The sequence below is a fragment of the Dipteris shenzhenensis genome, chromosome 25 (genome assembly GCF_047967505.1).
Source record: "Dipteris shenzhenensis isolate YYH24624 ecotype China chromosome 25, Dip_SZ_1.0, whole genome shotgun sequence".
Taxonomy (NCBI): domain Eukaryota; kingdom Viridiplantae; phylum Streptophyta; class Polypodiopsida; order Gleicheniales; family Dipteridaceae; genus Dipteris; species Dipteris shenzhenensis.
The window spans coordinates 53226995-53245952 of NC_141620.1; the positions used below are offsets into that span (position 1 = coordinate 53226995).

General features: G+C 43.8%; 1 protein-coding gene across 1 annotated transcript in view; it reads right to left on the reverse strand.

Annotated features, from left to right (window-relative positions):
• Positions 1-764: 764 nt before the first annotated feature.
• SWP (RNA polymerase II transcription mediator) overlaps positions 765-18958 on the reverse strand; it is a 69697-nt gene continuing 51503 nt past the window's right edge. The window contains exons 4-7 of the mRNA XM_087396290.1: positions 7264-7438; positions 4764-7061; positions 2427-3574; positions 765-2225 (exon numbers count right to left, since the gene is read on the reverse strand). Coding sequence (XP_087252416.1) covers positions 1259-2225; positions 2427-3574; positions 4764-7061; positions 7264-7438 — 4588 coding nt within the window. The 3' untranslated portion in view covers positions 765-1258. The remainder of the gene's footprint in view (positions 2226-2426; positions 3575-4763; positions 7062-7263; positions 7439-18958) is intronic.

The following is an 18958-nucleotide window of genomic DNA, read 5'->3' on the forward strand; positions in this document are numbered from 1 at the left end:
CTCCCCTTTCCCCTCTACTACCTCGCTCCCTACTTCTCATGCCCGTGCCCGCACTACCATCTCCCGTGCTTTCATGGTCTCCCTACCTCTCTCCTACCTACTCTCCTATGTGTCTCTTCCCTCTCTTATGGCCACGACAGTGATCAGTTCTATGTTTCTCTCCTTATCTCGCCCTCCTTTGTCTCTCCCCCTCATCTCTTCTACCTCCCATTTGCTGTGGCTGTCTCCTCTCCATCCTCTCTTCCCTCATAGCCACTCCTCTCTCCCTTCTCTCTCCTCCCTTCCCCCTCTGCTAATGGGCACACAACCTACAAGGAGTTGCTGTGGCCCTAGTCAGATGCAGAGTTGCAGCCTGGAGGCCACGCTGGACCGTACCCATAGGAAGCTGCCAGCGCTCTATCCCTGATCTGATACGACCACCAGTCTCACCAGCCTTCCTTCGGGTCCACCATGACCTCTCTTCTAGAGCTCCAGTACATATTACATCAGGCCAGACTTGGCACAAGACTTGATGTGCATCATCATGTATATGTCGCACTGATGCTTTCTAGGACTATGCAGCATTTTAGCATCTAGCATGGGTGATGATGCTGGTTTTAGTAGTTCCACCCTTTCAGCTTGTTGTATTGGGTTTCTTATAGTCTCATAGACCAATTGGTCTTCCAAAGACTTTAATAAACTCTCTCTCTCTCTCTGCGCCATATTTATTACTGATGCACTTGACACATAGCAAACAAAGATAATGTTACAAAGACTACAAGAAATCTGCTTATTTCAGCTTTATACCCCATTCTAAAGTCTCTCCTACACATATTACAAAACTGCTTTACAACAGTGTATACCATTATGGGCCCCATGTTAAGGCATCTATCTTGACCCCTTTGCGCATTCCAACCTTTTTGTTCTAATTTACATCAACCTTGACAAGGTGAATCTTCCATCTCCATCTTTCCGCTAGCCAGCGATAACTTCTTGCTTCATGCACATTAACATGATGGGGTTGTATCCCCAAAAACACCAACTTGATCATCAATTACAAACAAAAACCTCCAGAAATGACATCCAAAACGTCACATTGTGAAGGCATTACAAAGCAAACATATCTCCGTATCGTGAGCCAAATCCTCCATTTCTCAGAAAACTCTACTTGATAGTGTTGCCCTTGCTTCATATGGAGAACTAACCCCTTGCCCAGATAAAATACTGTGGCCTGATTGATGTATATCATCAAATCAAGATCAAGAAAGTACTAAATAGATCAAGGCATGGGAGACGGGGCATTCGCAGACCCTCTGCGGAGCTGTTGCAAAGCAGACTGAAGGGCTGTTTGAATAGTCTCTGCCACTGCACGTAACCTTCCTTGTCCTTGATCTGGAGCATTTCCACCCCCAGAAACCTCCACTGCCCTGGCAACCTTCTCCTTGCATCGCTCCCAGTCCTCAATTCGAGACCAACAGGCCCGGCCACCATGACTACCTTCCATCTCAAGAAGGGAGACACAAGTGCTTTCTCCAAACATATACCTCAGCCTCACAGCAACACACTGAGGAAGCCAACCAGCTCCCCCTGCCACATTGATGTGTGGAATGGCTGGGTCAAAGATCACTGTCAATGTAAAATCCACCATGTTCCGAGAACGGTCATAGTCGATACTGCTTTTTGGCAATGCAGTGCCTCCTAAAGATTGCGTGGGGATGTCCTCTTGCATACTTGCATCCTGACCAATCCCTGTTCTGTTCTCAAGACATAGCTCCACTTTAGGCCGTGGTAGCTGATTTGAATCAGCAATCTGCACATGTTGAGCTGCCTTAGCAGAGTCTTTCTTCCACGCTATAAGACCAATAAACTCACGAAGAACGGGTACTGGGAGGGTCAGCATTGTCACAAAAGATGCCAGCCTGGATGCATCATAAGGCTCAAATGCAGCACGCCTTGCAAAGAAGTCTCCAATTTCTTGCATCTCTGCTAGACTCAAATCGCTCTCTGATCCAACCGTAGGAGACTGTTGCTGCTGTTGCTGCTGTTGCAATTGCTGCACGTGTGACTGTTGTTGCTGTTGCTGTTGCTGTTGTAAATGCTGTTGTTGAGGTTGGGATTGTTGTGGTTGCTGTTGTTGCTGCTGAAGCTGCTGCTGCTGTTGTGGCTGCTGATTTTGGTAGCGTTTTACATTTATGGCTTGAAGTACAAGTTGTTGTCGGTGCACACTAACAGCAAAAACACAGTTCCTGTGTGAAACAACAGAACATCAGCACATGCACATATTCAGGAATTTCTCTCTTAAGAGTTTTCTTGGGGTTTGTTTGTGGTTTTTTAAATCCTTTTTTTCCTTTTGAACTGCGGGGCAGAGGGGGGGGGAGGGGGGCCAGGGGGGGAAAAAAGGGAAGAGAGAGAGAGAGAGAGAGAGAGAGAGAGAGAGAGAGACATACTGAATATAAAATCGTAATGCAGGAGTCTCAGGATCATGATTCAGAAGTGCTCCTTCAGAATCCCTTAAGTGAGATGCTAACACTTCTCGTATAATGCCAGGAAATTGTGCAAAGAGCCAGACAACTCCAAGGTATCTCAAAGTTCCTCTCAGTACCTTCTTGAGAAAGGCCAATGGGACCCAAACTCCCCCATAGCCACCGTCATCTGAAAATCCATATCCAGCAGCATTTAATTCTCTGTGAGATGGATGGAAGCCCAAACTAACTCCAGGAACCATGCTCCGCCCTGGTGTCATGTTATTAAGAGGAACCAAGCCTTGGCTACCTAACACATTGCTCAAATTCCCAACTCGAAGGAGGGGGGGTGCCTGTTGACTACCACTACCCAAACTAGACCTTGCAACTGCGATAGGGCTTAAACTAGCCCTACTTGAATTTCCACCAGAAAGTGGAACCAGATTTGCTGCAGATCCAGTGACGGTCCCTATAGATCCTGCTGAACCAGTTTGCCCAGATAGCACAGCAGCACTAGGTACAGGTGCTGAGTCAACGTTATTAAAACCTGTTGTGATCTGCTCCATGACAAAGGGGCGAAATTGTGGACATGGAAGGGATCCTTTTGTCCCAGGTCCCCCCCCCCCTCGTGGTGGTGGAGCTGGTTGCAACCACACTTGGTCACCAGCAAAGCAGCGCATGTCCACTGCGAACTGTCTGCGATAAACAATGCGGATCCAATATGGGGACCGCAGCACAACAGATACATCCGTAGGTAGCAAAGAGCTTGGTACTAAGCCTGTTCCTCTACTTGGTCCAGAGACCATTGCTCCAGTTTGTGAGACTTGGATTGCACTCCCAACAGCACCTGTATTATTGCTTCCAGATGGCCCATTTGCCAAAGCTCTTCCAAGATTACCAGGTGGAGATGTGACTGTCGGATTGCTAATTGGTGAAAGAACCTGACCTAGTGCTAAAACAGATTTAGAGGGCCCAGTGGGACCGGTGGTAGCTGTAGAGGCCACAGGAGTGGTAGCTACAGGCATTCGAGCAGGCCTGATAGCACCGGCAAGAGCATGTAATGGTCCAGCTGTCACACGAATGCAGTCGAGTAGCAACTCGACCTCTCTTCCATTGATATACTCTTCCAGATACTGCATGCAGAATATATAGAGAGTTAGAAACTGCCAAAGGGTCATAAAAAATCTCTCATCGAAAAGGTAATACACGGTGCCTGAATAGTCTTTTCCAACAGATCCCAGTTTCTAGAGTAGAACAAACTTACATAACACATACATAATTCTTCAATTCCAAAGATGCTGCATGTTGCAGGTGCAAACAAATGGAATTCCTATTTTAAGTAGCATGCTCTCCACATCATCAAAGGCGAAATAGCACGTAAACTTGAGATATGTTGCATGCAACAGAAGGAATAATTGCGTTCTTGATATGAAATGAGAAACCGTGTTGGAATCTATGGAGAGGATTGTTTAAACCTAGGCGGAATGTGTGGCAGACACACTGACAGATTCAACAGCTAACATAGGCAGAGTACAAGTTGTGAATAGGAACTGGATGCTGTGAAAGTAAGAAGTAACAATACAGCTATATGTGGCAGGAAGAAACTTAAGGATTCTTAAATCGTATGGCAAGACCGGTATGAACGGTTGCGACCCAGTTAACAGAGTCTCATCCACCTACTACAATAAGTATACCATGCTTATACTACAGGACACCCAATCAGCCTATTACCAGAATATCAAGAATATGACCTAGGTTTCAACATTCATTAAAAAACTTGTCAAATTCTTAGTCCACTTACTCCTGCAAGGCTCTCAATTAGGCTTGTACTCTATGGAGCATTGGATAGTAATCAAGCTATCATTTTAACCTGATGCCAAGAAAGCAGCCTGGCTTCTTTTAGAGATGCTCTTCCATTCAGGTGAATGCACTGCCTGGCGTACTATGCATTTATTAGTAATAGTGTCGCTTTGCACTAGCTCAGCCTACATCTAAACTAGCATGATGTCATTTCAAATTTTCGTACTTATCATTGAGTACTCGTTCAAGCTTACCTGAGCAATATCACATTGTGTTTTATTTATTTGACCTAAGAGAGACATTTTTAATTACACGGATAGGAAACCTTTGTTCCATTTGGTCATTATAGAACTGTTTGAAACCACCCAACCACAGCAAAAGCACAGTTGGACCTTTTTGGAATGTACTCCTGTCAGGGGCAATGTTTGTGATATAACTAGGTATCATGAATTTTTGTGCATAAGTCAGCGCACACAAGGGGATTCTTCCATAGGAGTGGATCACTTGGGTTTTGAGAATGACCTTAGTGTGCGGCCACAATTGATCGGGGGAAACATGCATGGTGCATCCTCTTTTCCCTGTTTCCCACTCCACTACAAAGCGAGCAATGACTGAACCAACATAACTAAACCAGACACTCCTGAGCCCAATAGCCTCAATCCGAAATGCTCTTCTTGTGACTTCCCTCTCTCCCTCAGCTCCACCCAAAAGCCCCTTGTTTTGCAACTTAAGTGATTTATCTTGCCCAAAATCAGCTTTCTCATCTCCTTTGCTCTCTAACAGCCTCTTCATACCCAGAGCAAATGCTCGAGCATCCAACAATTGTTCAAGATCTGCTAACATTTTTTTAATGCTGTCATCTTCCACAGACTCATAAATCAGGATAAGACCTTCAGGACTGCATCGAATGTGAGAGTCTGCTTCAGAAGTTATGAATTGTACTGTTGAAGGCAGACTTTTCTGACTCTGAAGCTCATACAACCCCTTGAAATGGTCATCCTGTATTCTCAGCTCCCACATGGCACTCCCTGGTCTACCAAGGCACAGACATATGCGTTCCCATCCATCCAGATCATTTGACCTGGAAAGTCTTTCAGCCATCGATTTGGGAAGCCGAAACCACAGGTTTGTGGAAGGTTTTCGCAGGCCAACTTCCTCCACATAAGGGATACCCAGTGAATCCATTTGGCTGGTTAGCCGGGCATGCTTGATACAAAGAGAGCATCTTCTTGCTACTTGTAACATAAAAGCAGTATAAGAGCACATGGGTCCCTTTCCTTGATTAGCTGCTGCTACAATACTGGAATAAGGCTGTCCCACAAATAACTGCAAAGCATTGGATGTGCTACCAGCTGATCTGGCTGGCACTAATGGACCAACCAACTGTCCAGTTGCATCCGAGTCAATTTTCCTCTTCTTCAATGTTCGCATTGCTGATATTTCTTGCACTGCTGGCAGTGCGAAGAGAAAATCTGAGCCTTTTTGTTTGTTCTTGCTAGTGTCATGTCTTGATTTTTCTGTTGAGACTAATGCAAGTGCTGAACTGCTTTGCAATAAAGGTCCAGACATGGATGGGGTAACTGGCTTTGTGGGAGAAGACAATGAATTAGATGGCAGCACATGTTCACCCATTTCTGAAGACTCGAGCAGATTACCTGCACTGTCAGCCCTTGCTCCCAAAGCATCCGGTAGAGGGGACCTTCGGGCTGGAGAAGCTGTATGAGAAGACCCGCCTGGTGACAGCACAGGATTTCGAGGCAAGTGGCTTTGAAGAACAGAATTTTTTGGAATAGATGGCCTTGCATTAGACATGGAGTTGCGATAAAGAGGTGTGCCTCGTAATGGAGTGGGTGCCCGCGTCTGCCTTGATGGTGAGGCTAAGGAACTCCCATCATCCAAAGCATTGCCACCAGCAGCAGCTGGAATGACTGTTGTCTTTGATGAAATCGAATCTATCAACTTTGACAAATCATCATCATCCAAGTTTATTGGAGAGGTTGCACTATCCCCTGGGTTGAGCGGTGATTTTGACAGAAGAGCCTCTGTCTCAGGTAATGGTCTGGATCCAGGAGCTGTTTTCTGAAATGAAGGGTTTCTTGAAGGACTCACAGCAGCAGCACCTGGACTTCCTACTGCAGATGGGAAAGCTGATTGTCGGATTCCTGACCATCCACCAAAGCTGGAATTTCCAGCAAACAACTTTCCTACCAGATTATTTTGAGGCGAAGATTGGCTGGAATTCTGTGTTTGACTCCCAGATCCCATGGAGATAGCTGGTCCAGCATCAACAGCAATACTCTGCTTGTAAATCTGACGAGAAGAAAAACTTCCCTTATCAGCACCAAAAGATCTGTCTGTATTAAGATTCTGACGGTTTTCAACACCACTTGAATTTAATCTGTTCACAATTCCTAATCCAAATGCTGTGCCTGATCTCTTCATACCTGTGGGCTCAATATACACACTGTTAGGCTCTCTACCATTTACCTCCATGCCTGAAAAAACCTCTCTTTGCTGCAAATACATTCTGCTTTCATTCAAAAGGCTAAAATTGACCTCATCCTCACTGACAAAAAAAGACTGCACATCTATCTTCTTGTAGCGGATAACCTGTACTGGTCCAGCTAGTATAGAACCTTGTCCTACAGGCACTTGTGGCTGGCCCTCCAGAAGATACAGTACGGGCATGAAATGACTATCTAGCTGAAGAGTCCAAAAATATACATGCTCACAGTTTGGAAACCCCATGATCAAAACATCAGTGCCTAGCCTGGGTCCCTCGGATGGCATTTTAAATGCGAGTGTGCCTTTCTCGTACAGCTGCAGCATACAAAAAGCAGATGACAATACCAATGAATATACAAATTGTAGAAACACAATTCTTTTTGCATTTCATTATTGCACAGTCATGTAACACCAAAATAGGCATACGTCTATCAACATTGTCCACAAATTACAAGTACGTGTTTGCAAAATAGTCTGATAAGAAAATATGTAGAGAAAGATATCAAAACACATTGACCTGGAGGTTTAAGGACGTTCCAATAGACGCATAAAGTTGGAGAAGACTCTTGGTGCGAAGAGAAATGAATGCTTCGAGAATTGTAATGGCTCCCTGGTTCAAAGCCTCCTCCATCTCAGTGACAATGGCTGGTGCAAGCAATGTACTGTGAGACCTTAAGACGAATCTCCCAGTCCTAACATGAAGCCAGCAAAGATCCTCTTGTCAAGAATTCCATAATCCATTCAAAATATTTCTTTGAAATGGAGAATCAATATAAACATTCACAAGTTTTGGGTATCCATAGAATATGCAAGAATGCAAGCACAAGGCACCAAGCATCATATGCGCAGCTGGAAATTTTGTGTAATTTACTTTGGGCATCTATCATATATGAGGTTATAGATACATGGGCCTCATCTATTAGCAGCCCTCATGACAGAAGACACGAGCAGCAGTTGGGCAACCTTGGACCTCCATTCAGGAGAAGAAGGTGGCCTAGAAGAGCTGCGGCAGCCCACCTAGTCTGGCTTTCCAAACAGCAAGGTGGAAGATATCCTGGATGGAGAGTCTGCATACGCCTAGTGGATCATGTGGGCTCAATGATCTAGAGGTGCTAGGCATATAGTAGGAGAACCTTTTTGGTACTATTAAATGTTGCTTCTATATTTGTCTCTGAGCACAGTCTATTTGCTGGCTGGTACATACATGCGAATGGTTGTGAAGTACACACACTTCATGAAGCTTGATTCCATAGTGAAACACGTGGACCTAAACTATCGGTCTTCCGCTGCGGGATACCCTCTAGTGGGATTTCAATTTTCTAACATCATATCACAGCCCAAACGGAAGTTCTCGGGAAGTGGGGGCTTGAAAGCAAAGACCTTGATTCATTTGCTCATAGGAATTATCTTTGGTGTTTGAAGGATTGTACCCAGGCAGGAGGCTCAGGTTCAGGCAAGCATCTGAAGGATTGTGCCCAGGTGGGAGGCTCAGGTTTACACAGGTTTTCGACACTTTTATTTCTTTCAGTCCTATTAGAAACATGGTGAGAGTGTATGCGCGTGCGTGTGTGTGTGTGTGTGTGAGTGAGTGAGAGAGAGAGAGAGAGAGTGAGAGAGAGAGAGAGAGAGAGAGGCCAGGGAGGAAGGAAATGATACTCAAGTGAAGACATAATGGAAAGGTTCATCAAGTATGCCAAGACAAGTGAAGTACAAGCCTTTATAGCTACACTCACACATACTAGCACCAAGTGCATATGGGATAAGTCCCATGGTAACACGTGGCACTCACACATCAACCCACTACTCAATCTCTAGTACGACACACCAACACAACACATCTCACACACTACCTCCCACGTGATAGTGACTTCTTAGTCACCTTAGGCCATCACTTCACTCGTCACCTCCCTTACTCCGAACTGGGTGGTCAATACAATCATACCAAAGTAAAAGACCATACAATCATTTTTGGGGGACAACCCAGGGCAGAGTACCCTTATTGACTCCAAATACATTCATTTTAGAGGGACTACTCAAGGTTGAGAATCTTTATTGAGTCAACACAAAAAGACTAGTACCACTAATCATTATCTACCACCTCAGAGAGGGATAGATCATAGAATATAGCAGATAATTCTTGCTCCTCAGGTCCAGTAGATGTGGCGTAAATATTCTCAAGCTTGTCCAGTGTCTCCTTGGCTGAAGTAGTGAGGTCAAGATGATGAAGAGATTGAGCCAGCCTCACACCAATAAGCGCCAATGCTTTGTCATTCCACTCATCTCAAGCTGAGAGTTATGCTGATGGGTCTTCACACGAGGACGAGGCTCCATAGTAGCAAACTGAGGTAACAAATTATGCAGCACCAAATGAAGAACCAGCAAGCTGAAATAAATAACGAGCAAATGAAGGAGCTGGTCTAAGGATTCAAAACACAATCACAGACTCTCGTGTGCAAAAGGGTAGATATAGGTAGCTGGTGATGCTCCAAATCCGAGCCCTAATGAAAACACAGCAAGAATATGCTCCGAAATGCAGAACTGAATCAGATAAGGGTGCCTTTGTGGTTGTGGTAACTACTCAAAGTGCTGCAGCAGGTCTGAAATCTTCAAAGCAGCCCACCAGGGCACTCCAAAGTGCAAAGGCAGGTAACCAATGTGAAAATCAGCTGCTGTGGGTGCTGGAAATAGTAGTCAGCTGATGTAGATATGCTGGAAGGCCAGAAACAGCTCGAAAATGCCTTCAAAGACCTCAAAGTACTGCAAAAGATGCCCTCAGGTGGTCGGCTATGCAGCAGCAGCAATGAAAGGCTGATTTTGGCAATGAAAACGTCCACACATGCTCACATGCCTTGAAAATTGTGCCGGCCTGGAAGGTAATAGGTGCCTAAGGCTCTCAAATGACCCGAATGAAGGCGAAAGGAAGAGGGGAATAGAGGTGGCAGGCTGTTAAGGCAAAAAAGGTGCAAATGGCTGAAGGAAGGAGGCAGCTAGAGGCGGAAATAAGGCTGCAAGAAGGAGAGAGATGAGCAGAAAAAAGGTGCAAATGGCTGAAGGAAGGAGGCAGCTAGAGGCGGAAATAAGGCTGCAAGGAGAGAGATGAGCAGAATTAGAGTTAGAGATTGAAGAAGATAATGACGTGACAAGGCAAGTTAGGGCAAGACTGACCTGCTCTGATACCATGTTAGAAACCTCGTGAGAAAGAAAGAAAGAAAGAAAGATATATTAACGTCTGCAGGAGGCCTCACTCTGATTAGGTACTACTACCTTGCCATTTCTTTTCAGCATACCATCCCTTATGGCATATCTTGCATAAGTTTGGCCTTTTCTGGATGCCAGGTCATCCTTTTCCCCGGGTTTGAACACATGAGCCTTAGGCCAAAGGCTTTGGACGAACTCGTCCACCTTTTGAGTTTCTCTTATCTCGGTCATTAGAGCACTCTCTAATACTGTGAAACTCATATTATGCATAATGCGTGACAACGCATCAGCAACTTTATTATCCTTCCCTCTTCGGTACCAAATCCTCAAGTTAAACTCCTGCATGAGTTCTGCCCACCTAGCTTGGCAGCCTCTCAAGTCAGGTTGTTTACAAAAATGTTTCAAAGTATCATGATCAACATCAACATAAAACTTTGACCCATACAAATAATGTCTCCATGTTTTCAGAGCATGAACAATAGCATACAACTCTAATTCATGAGTTGGCCAATTTCGTTGAGAGGGAGAAAGCTTCTTGCTTTCAAAGGCTACTGGCCTTCCCTCTTGGAGAAGAATTGCTCCTACCGCAATGCCACTTGCATCGGTTTCAAGGAAAAACAGTTTCTGGGGATCAACTATTTTTAACACCGGTCCTGAGACCACATCGTGTTAAAACTTTCATGTTGATTCTGTCCCCATATAAAAGGTACTTTATTCGAGGTCAGAGCAGTCAATGGCGATACTATCTCGGAATATCCTTTGATATGCCTTCGATAAAATTGAACAAATCCCAAGAATGATCGCAAAGCGGTCAAACTTTGAGGGATTGGCCAAGTCAGTATTGCAGCCACTTTCTTTGGATCCATTTCTACCCCCTCAGGAGTAATTATGAATCCTAAATATTCAAGTTTTACCATACACAGTATAGTTTTCTTTTTATTTACATAAAGACCGGCTTTCCTCAAAGTACTGAACACTATTCTTAAGTGTTCATGATGCTCAGTAATACTTTTTCTATACCACAATATCGTCAATAAAATGTACTACAAACTTTCCGATATACGGACGGAGTAAATCGTTCATAAGCATGACGAATGTAGCTCGAGCATCGGTAAGTCCAAAGGGCATTACCAAAAACTCATAATGTCCAAACCTGCTTCTAAAAGCGGTTTTATGTATATCCTCGGCTCTAAGACGGATCTGATGGTAGCCACACTTAAGATCTATCGTACTGAAAATTACGGCCCCATGTAATGCATCTAGCAAATCATCGATCCGAGCCATCAGATACATGTGCTTAATAGTGATATTATTCAATGCTCTGTAATCTATACGGAGACGAAAAGTATCATCTTTCTTCTTCTTTAATATCACTGGCGAAGCAAAAGGAGAGAAACTTTGTTGGATTTGCCCTAACTTGAGATATTCTGCAATTGTCTTCGCACCTCCGCCTCTTCAGTAAAACTCAACCTATAGGGAGGTCTATTTACAGTTATGCTGAATATTCTGCTCTGGAGGTAACCCATAAGGTAGCTCATCCCTAAAACGATCAGAGAACTCCTTTGCTATTTGATCAGCCAACTTGGCCATCTCTCCATTTTGAGTAACATCAGTGCTAGCCGAAGAATCATCAACCGGCTCTACCAATGCTGTACAAAGAAACAAAAATTCTTCTTGAGCTTTTTGAATTTCCATCACGGAAACCAACGGTCCTTGAGGTATATCTTTTTCACCTTGTAAGACATACAGCACATCATTCATCTTGAATTGATAAATGTGCTTTTTTCAATCTATGGCTGGATTCTTCCTAGAATGCCAAGCCTTACTCACGGCTATGTCTGCATGAGCAAGCTTAGTCATTTCAAAATCAAGCTTCTCAACATAGTCCTGAATTCGAAGCTCCAACTGGGTAACCCTTTGGTCCCATACTTCAGTTGAACTTCCATCTACCATTCTGACTGTATATGCATAGTCAGATGGGCTAGTCTTTAGTTTCAGCCTCTTCACAAGCTTGGAGTTAATTACATTGTGTGTTGACGCTGAGTCAAACAACACAATGACCTCATGATTAGCTACTTGCTCTTTCATCTTAATGAACTCCGTATCATTAAAGGCTGTATACCCCGTTGCTGCGGGCTTTGACAGGATATTATCAGGTACACTAGTTACTAACTTAGCAACAGACACACATAACAAAAAAGGTACTAACCTTTGAGAAAATCCCGCTAGCTGAATCTGCATCTGTTCTGCTCTGGGACTTCCCTCCATTTCCACATCGCATTCTAAGACCCTCATCTCAGCCATCCGACGATCTTTTGTTTCGTGGACAATCTTTCCACTGATGAAACTGAAGGCATCCAAAACACAAGCCTTCTCTCCTCGCCTTTTCCCTTTGCTTTGGGTTCAAAGAAGACTTCGACCAAGCCCGGGCTGCCATTGGTGTTACTTTTCTTTTCATTCCAATGGTGATATTTGATTTAGGAGTCTCAACTATGGTAGCAAGCTGATGGGATATCTCAAGGTGTATGCCCCAGGCACACCTTGGTTTCTATGTGTATGTGCTAGAGGCACAGTTAGGTGCCCATAAGCACTGTTAGGTGGTAGTAGATGCCACATAGGATGATTGAGAGATTCTAGGAGCTAATTGAGGAGATGATTGTGGAGCTTGGTGGCTCATGTAAGAGGTGCCTACATATGGACCTCACCTTTCTTCATTCCATAAGCAAGCATTCTCATTTTGTGTTCAGCTTCATGCTTTCCTTTCAGTTCTTTAACATGGTATCAGAGCACTATGATCCTCCTTGAGCCCATTTGTGCCACATCATCTTCTTCTTCTCCATCTTCTTCTTCTTCTTCATCTTCACCATTTCTTCCCCAAACTTGTGAGAGCTTGTTCTCCCTCGTCTTTCCGCCATTCTCCAAATCCTCTGAGCTGGAGATACCCTTCGTATGGGCGAAAGAAACATCGTCGCTGCTGGTCGCCATTCCCCGAAGATCGTCGAAAATCCCTTTCGCATATTCTCTATTTCTGCTCCACCTTTCTCTTATTCCTCTCAGGGGAAGCTTCTCCATACCTTGGACTATCTTGTGTTGAAATTTGAGCAGCAATGGTTGCATATTCGAGGAGAAAACGCATAAAAACCAGTCGATTTTCAAGCTGCTAGCTATGGCGACGTGACGTGGCATTTCGCCATTCCTCCTCAGTGGCTCTTCTTTGGTATATGACCTCTGTTTCTACCTAGAAAGCCCTCTTTTCTTTGCTTTGAAGAGTGAGATACAAGCCCTCCAAGTTTAGGCCTCTGTTTTGGACAGTTTTGACAAGGTTGTGAGTTTGATGCTACTTTATCATTTCTGATGTTTTAAAGTATTAAATAGCATCAGTACAACTGTGGCTACAGCTTTGCTTTAAGTTGCTATACCTGGATTTGCTTGAAATACTTTCATTTAGTCACCTCTATGAAGCATGCAAGTGAAAGCATCATTGATTTGTAGTATGGAATTTGGTTACAAGTCTTTGCTACTCTAAATGCTTGTACTTTGAAGCCCTTCAACTCTTTCTAGCCTTGTAAGAGAGTAGACGCTGCCCATTCTGGGTTAGACCCTCTCATGGCTACCTTCTTGAATATGGATAAGTTCAATGGTAAAGGCTTTCACACATGGCAGATGAAGGTTAAGTTTGCATTAATGAGGGAAAACCTCTGGGGACTTGTCAAACCTGCTTCAACTTCTTCTTCAACAGCCTCTAATGCTGGAGAATCCTCACCTCCGATACGCCCAGCAAGAGATCCTGCTAGAGAGGAGAAAGCCTATGGCATCATTGCTCTTGGCTTAGGAGATGACTATATTCATCACATTTCTGATTTGGAGTCTCCTTCTGAAGCTTGGCAGAAGCTTGATATTATTTTTTGTGCTAGTTCTCACATCTCAAAATTGTCACTTAAGATTGCTTTCTTTGAATTGAAGATGGCTAGTGGCACTCCTTTGGCTGACCATGTCAATCATATGCGGAGTCTCATGACTCCACTAGCTTCTATCAACTCTCCAATCACTACAGATGATGCAATGGCAGTGTTGCTCAAAAGTATGCCTGAAGATTATGATCATGTTGTTACCACTTTGAAAAATCTTCCTAATCCTACTCTTGAAGGTCTTATTACTGCTCTTCAAGAACAAGAAAGGCACATGGAACTCCAAAAAGGCAATGACACAGAAGTTTTCACCTTGCAAACATTGTGGGAAGACTAATCACCTCTCAAAAGATTGCTTCAAGATCAATCCTTACAAACATTGTGGCAAAAACAATCACCATGAAAAGTATTGTAAGGCAAAAAAGGAAGCAACTACAAAGCCATAGACTACCAATCTACTTTCAGTTGATGTGCCTCCACAAGATGATGCATCCTATGAAGATTATGCTTTTTGAACCATCTCCATATATGCTCCAGATCTCTCTTTTTATGATGAGTCAAGATACTCAGCCTGGATAGTCCTCCAAAATGAATGAAATAAACTATTGTGTGTTTTGTAAACACCTCTGGTCACGATATGATGTAGGCCATGTGTATGTGTTTTGCTCCATGGTACCTCCTATAGACATTGTGTACATGTAGAGGAGATAACCATTGGAAGGTCTTATGTATCCCTTTTGTTTACTTCACACCCTTGGGAACCCCTTGCTAGCATGAGAACCTAGCCATAGATTTATCCTTGACCATCATGAGATGGCATGAGAAACTATGAGACTAGATGTATCCTTGACATAGCCTGAGGCATTCCCTTGAGGGGGGGTATGATGGTGTGTGCTAGAGGCATAGTTAGATGCCCATAAGCACTGTTACGTGGTGGTAGATGCCACATATGATGATTAAGAGAATCTAGGAGCTGATTGAGGAGATGATTGTGGAGCTTGGTGGCCTTTGGTCAGAGGTCATCACTGATGTCAGTGATCATGTAAGAGGTGCCTACATATGGACCTCACCTTTCTTCATTCCAAAAAAGCAAGCATTCTCATTTTGTGTTCAGCTTCATGCTTTCCTTTCAGTTCTTCAACATACCAATAGTCATGACTGACTATAACTAGGCCTACAAGGCACATACCAAGGTATAAGTGGCATCTATGGATAGCCCATAAGATTGCCTACAAACCCTCCTCCATGGTATGGGCTGAAGTATCCTCAACATGGCTCAGGATACCTAAATATCTAGTGTCATGGTTACACATGTTCGTCCCGTAGGGATATAGCAACCTATGACTATACAAAGTACAACATATAAAGTTACAAAAGGTACTAAGTTTAAAGCTTGCCGAAAAGCCTCAACTTAGGTCGAGGTAGAGCCTTCATAAAAAGATCTACATGTTGTCTTCAGTGGGAACATAAGACAACTCAATATCACCTCCTGATAATCGCTCTCTGACATAGTGATAGTGAACCTCAATGTGCTTTGTGCGAGGATGGAAAACAAGATTCTGTGCAATAGCCAAAGCACTCTGACTATCAGTGAAGATGACGGTAGGAGCAGTCTGACATTCACAAAAATCTGCAAGTAGCTTCTGAAGCCAAACACACTCCATTGTAGCTGTAAAAGCCGCTTTGTACTCAGCTTCACAGCTAGAAGTAGCAATTGTACTCTGCTTCTTGCTGAACCAAGAAACACATGAAGTACCAAGCATAAAACAATTGCCACTATGTGACACAAGAGTGTCAGAACAAACAGCCCAATCACTATCAGTGAATCCATGCATGGCAAGTGAAGTATCAGCCCCATAAAGAAGGCCTAAATGCTGAGTGCCTTTGAGATATCTGAAAACACGCTTCATGGCATGCCAATGGTGCATATATCTGCTCAACTGTGAGACAGCATACTGTAGATCAGGTCTCGTATGGCATAGGTAAATCAAACAACCAACTGCTTGCTGGTAGAGAGTGACATCACATGTACCGCTACCATCCTCTGAAGAGAAGTGAATACCAGTCTCTATTGGTGTGGATACTAGCTTGCAATCCTCAAACTGTCCAATGTACTTGGATTGTGACATAAAAATGCCCCCCTCACTGCTAGCAAATTGGATGCCCAGATAGTGCAGAAGACCAAGATCGGACATAGCAAATGTTTGCTGCAAATCAATTTTAAAATCTGCAATTTGCTAAGCATGTGTCCCAGTCACAAGCATGTCATCCATATAAAGGACTAAAATCAGCAAATCTGTCCCACGCTTGCGGATGTAAACGGTAGCCTCTGTAGGGCTGTTCTGAAAGCCAAGTGTGAGAAAATGAGTATGAATTCTCGAATACCAAGCCCAAGGTGCCTGCTTCAATCCATGGAGGGCCTTTTTCAAGTGGCATACCTTGCTTTCAGAACCTTCAACCTCAAAGCCAGGAGGTTGGAAAACATAAAACTCTTCCTGCAAGTGCCCATGAAGGAAAGCTGTCTTAATATCAAGCTAATGTATCTGCCAATGAAAGTGGGCAGCAAAGGCAATAACAATGCGAATGGTAGTGATCCTGGAAGTCGGAGCAAAAGTCTCCTCAAAGTCAATGCCATGGTGATGAGCATAGCCCTTAGTAACAAGACGGGCTTTGTAACAGTCCACTTAACCATCAGCTTTCCGTTTGATTTTGTAAACACACTTAGTTCCAATGGCATTCTTGCCATGAGGCAAATCACACAACTCCCAAGTGTTATTCTGATGGATAGAATCCAATTCAGCTTGCATGGCCTTCATCCAACAATCATTCTCAAAAGGCATCTTGATGACATAAGGGCTCTTCATTGCATGCTGTAGCAACCAAAGCATAAGCAACAAAACTAGCATGCTCTTTTCGAACAGCTGGGGCTGGCAGAGGAGTATCTTGTTTACTGTCTTTTGATGTGTCAAGGTGTGATAGTCTGCAATGCCTTTGTAGGACATCTATTCAAGATGTAATTTGCACACATGACCGCATCCAACCACAACTTATTAGGCAAATGTTTGCCTTTCAACATGCATCTGGCCATTTCCATCACTGATCTATTCTTCCGCTCAGCCACGAGATTTTGTTGAGGAGTATAAGGCACCGTGCATCGATCATTGATGCCACAGGAAGCCAAAAAAACAGCAAACTCCTTCGACATGGATTCACCCCCCTTGTCTGTATTAAGGTGAGCAATGTGCAGCCCACTCTCATTCTCAGCCAAGGCAATAAAGTGCTTGAAGCATGAAGAAACTTCAGATTTGGATTTCAATGCGAAAATCCAAGTGTACCTGGTGAAATCATCAATAAAAGTAACAAAATAGTAGAAACCCCCAAGAGCTGCAACCCTCATGGATCCACAAACATCACTATGAACCAGATAAAGCTTGCGTGAAGCACCAACTCTCCCATCCTTGGGAAACGTGGGATGGTACATCTTACCAAGCAAGCATGGTTCACAAACATGTTTGGTAGGCATATGCATTTTGGGAAGATCCACAACCATATCTTCCTTGTATAACTTCACCAAGGCTCCAAAATTGAGGTGTCCAAACCTCTCACGCCAAAAATGAGTATCTGCCATGGTAGAATCAAGAGCAAAGGCATGTGCATCTGCAAGTGCAGCATCATCATCCAAGCATCTGTCATAAGCATCAAGTCTATAAAGACCTCTAGACAATGTGCCAGTCAAAACCATCGTAAAGGCATGTGTAGCATCATACACTGCACACCTCACGCCATAAAAAAGAACCTGAAAGCCACATGTAGCAATGGCTGAAATAGAAATAAGGTTCTTACGAATGCCTAGAACATAAAGCACATGCTCTAGAGTGACAATACCACCAGAGACAGAAGTAAGAGAAACTTGCCCAATACCTTTCACGATATATGATGCATTATTGGCACATGTGACACTCGCCCCCTTAGATGTAAGCTGCAGGAAGTGATGTGCTTGCTAGCACCACTATCAAAGAACCAGGCATTACGAACATCTGAAACTGCCATACAAGCATCATGAACATCACGATTACACTGACATGTAACCAAGAAAGCCCAATGCTAGTCTTGTGCGAAATTAGCAGACTCGTGTCAATCTTCTGTACTAGAAGAACCAAATACTGCAAGACCAGACTCTTTCTTTTTCTTTTCAGATGCTATGCGCTTCCGGCATTCAGAAATATCATGCCAATGTTTCCTGCAATTATTACATCTCTTCTTCTTTTTGTTATCCCTGAAAAAGAGGCACCATGTGAATGATCCGCATGGGAACGATAAGGTTTTCCAGCTGAAACCTTGCCTTTACCTTTGTGTTTGTGATGGGTAACAAATGCTTGATCACTAGCCATAGAAGCATTGCAATTCATACGACTTTGCTCCTCCTGAAGAAGAAGAGCAACCAGCTTGTCAAATGAGAAAAGATTGGCATCACCCCTTGCAACCAACCTCAATGTAGTAGCAAAGCCTTGATATGAATCAGATAACCCATCAAGGGTATTAGAAACGAGCTGAGAATCAGGCATAATCTCACCAATGTTGGCCAACTGCTCTTTCAAATCCTTCACATTAGTGAGATAGGCATCCATGCTACCACCCTCGTCAAGCTTCAAATCTTTTAACTGCTTGCGGAGATAGGGAAATCTCGCCTCCTTCCGCACCTAATACAAAGATGCAAGCTGATCCCATGCTTGCTTAGATGTCTTGCAAGACCGAATATGAGGGATAATAACCCATTTCTGTAATAACTAGCTATCTAATTCCTACTGCAGATCACGGGAGCAGCACCATGTATAACCTCCTAGCCAACCTTGCTGAAGCTAACGAGCAGACAGAGAAATTCCAACCGCCAAAACCATACATGCAAATCCTTCTCTCTCTCTCTAGCCTCAACAATCGCCATCTCCCTAGATAGATCTAGATGCCACATGTCATCCATATAGGGCCTTCCTAATGCAACATTTCACCCCTCTCTAGGGATGCATTAAATCCTTTGTCCCTAGGCACAATCTTTGCATTAGGCCCTTAGCCTTAGATCTACCTAGTCTGGTGCTATCAACCCTCACC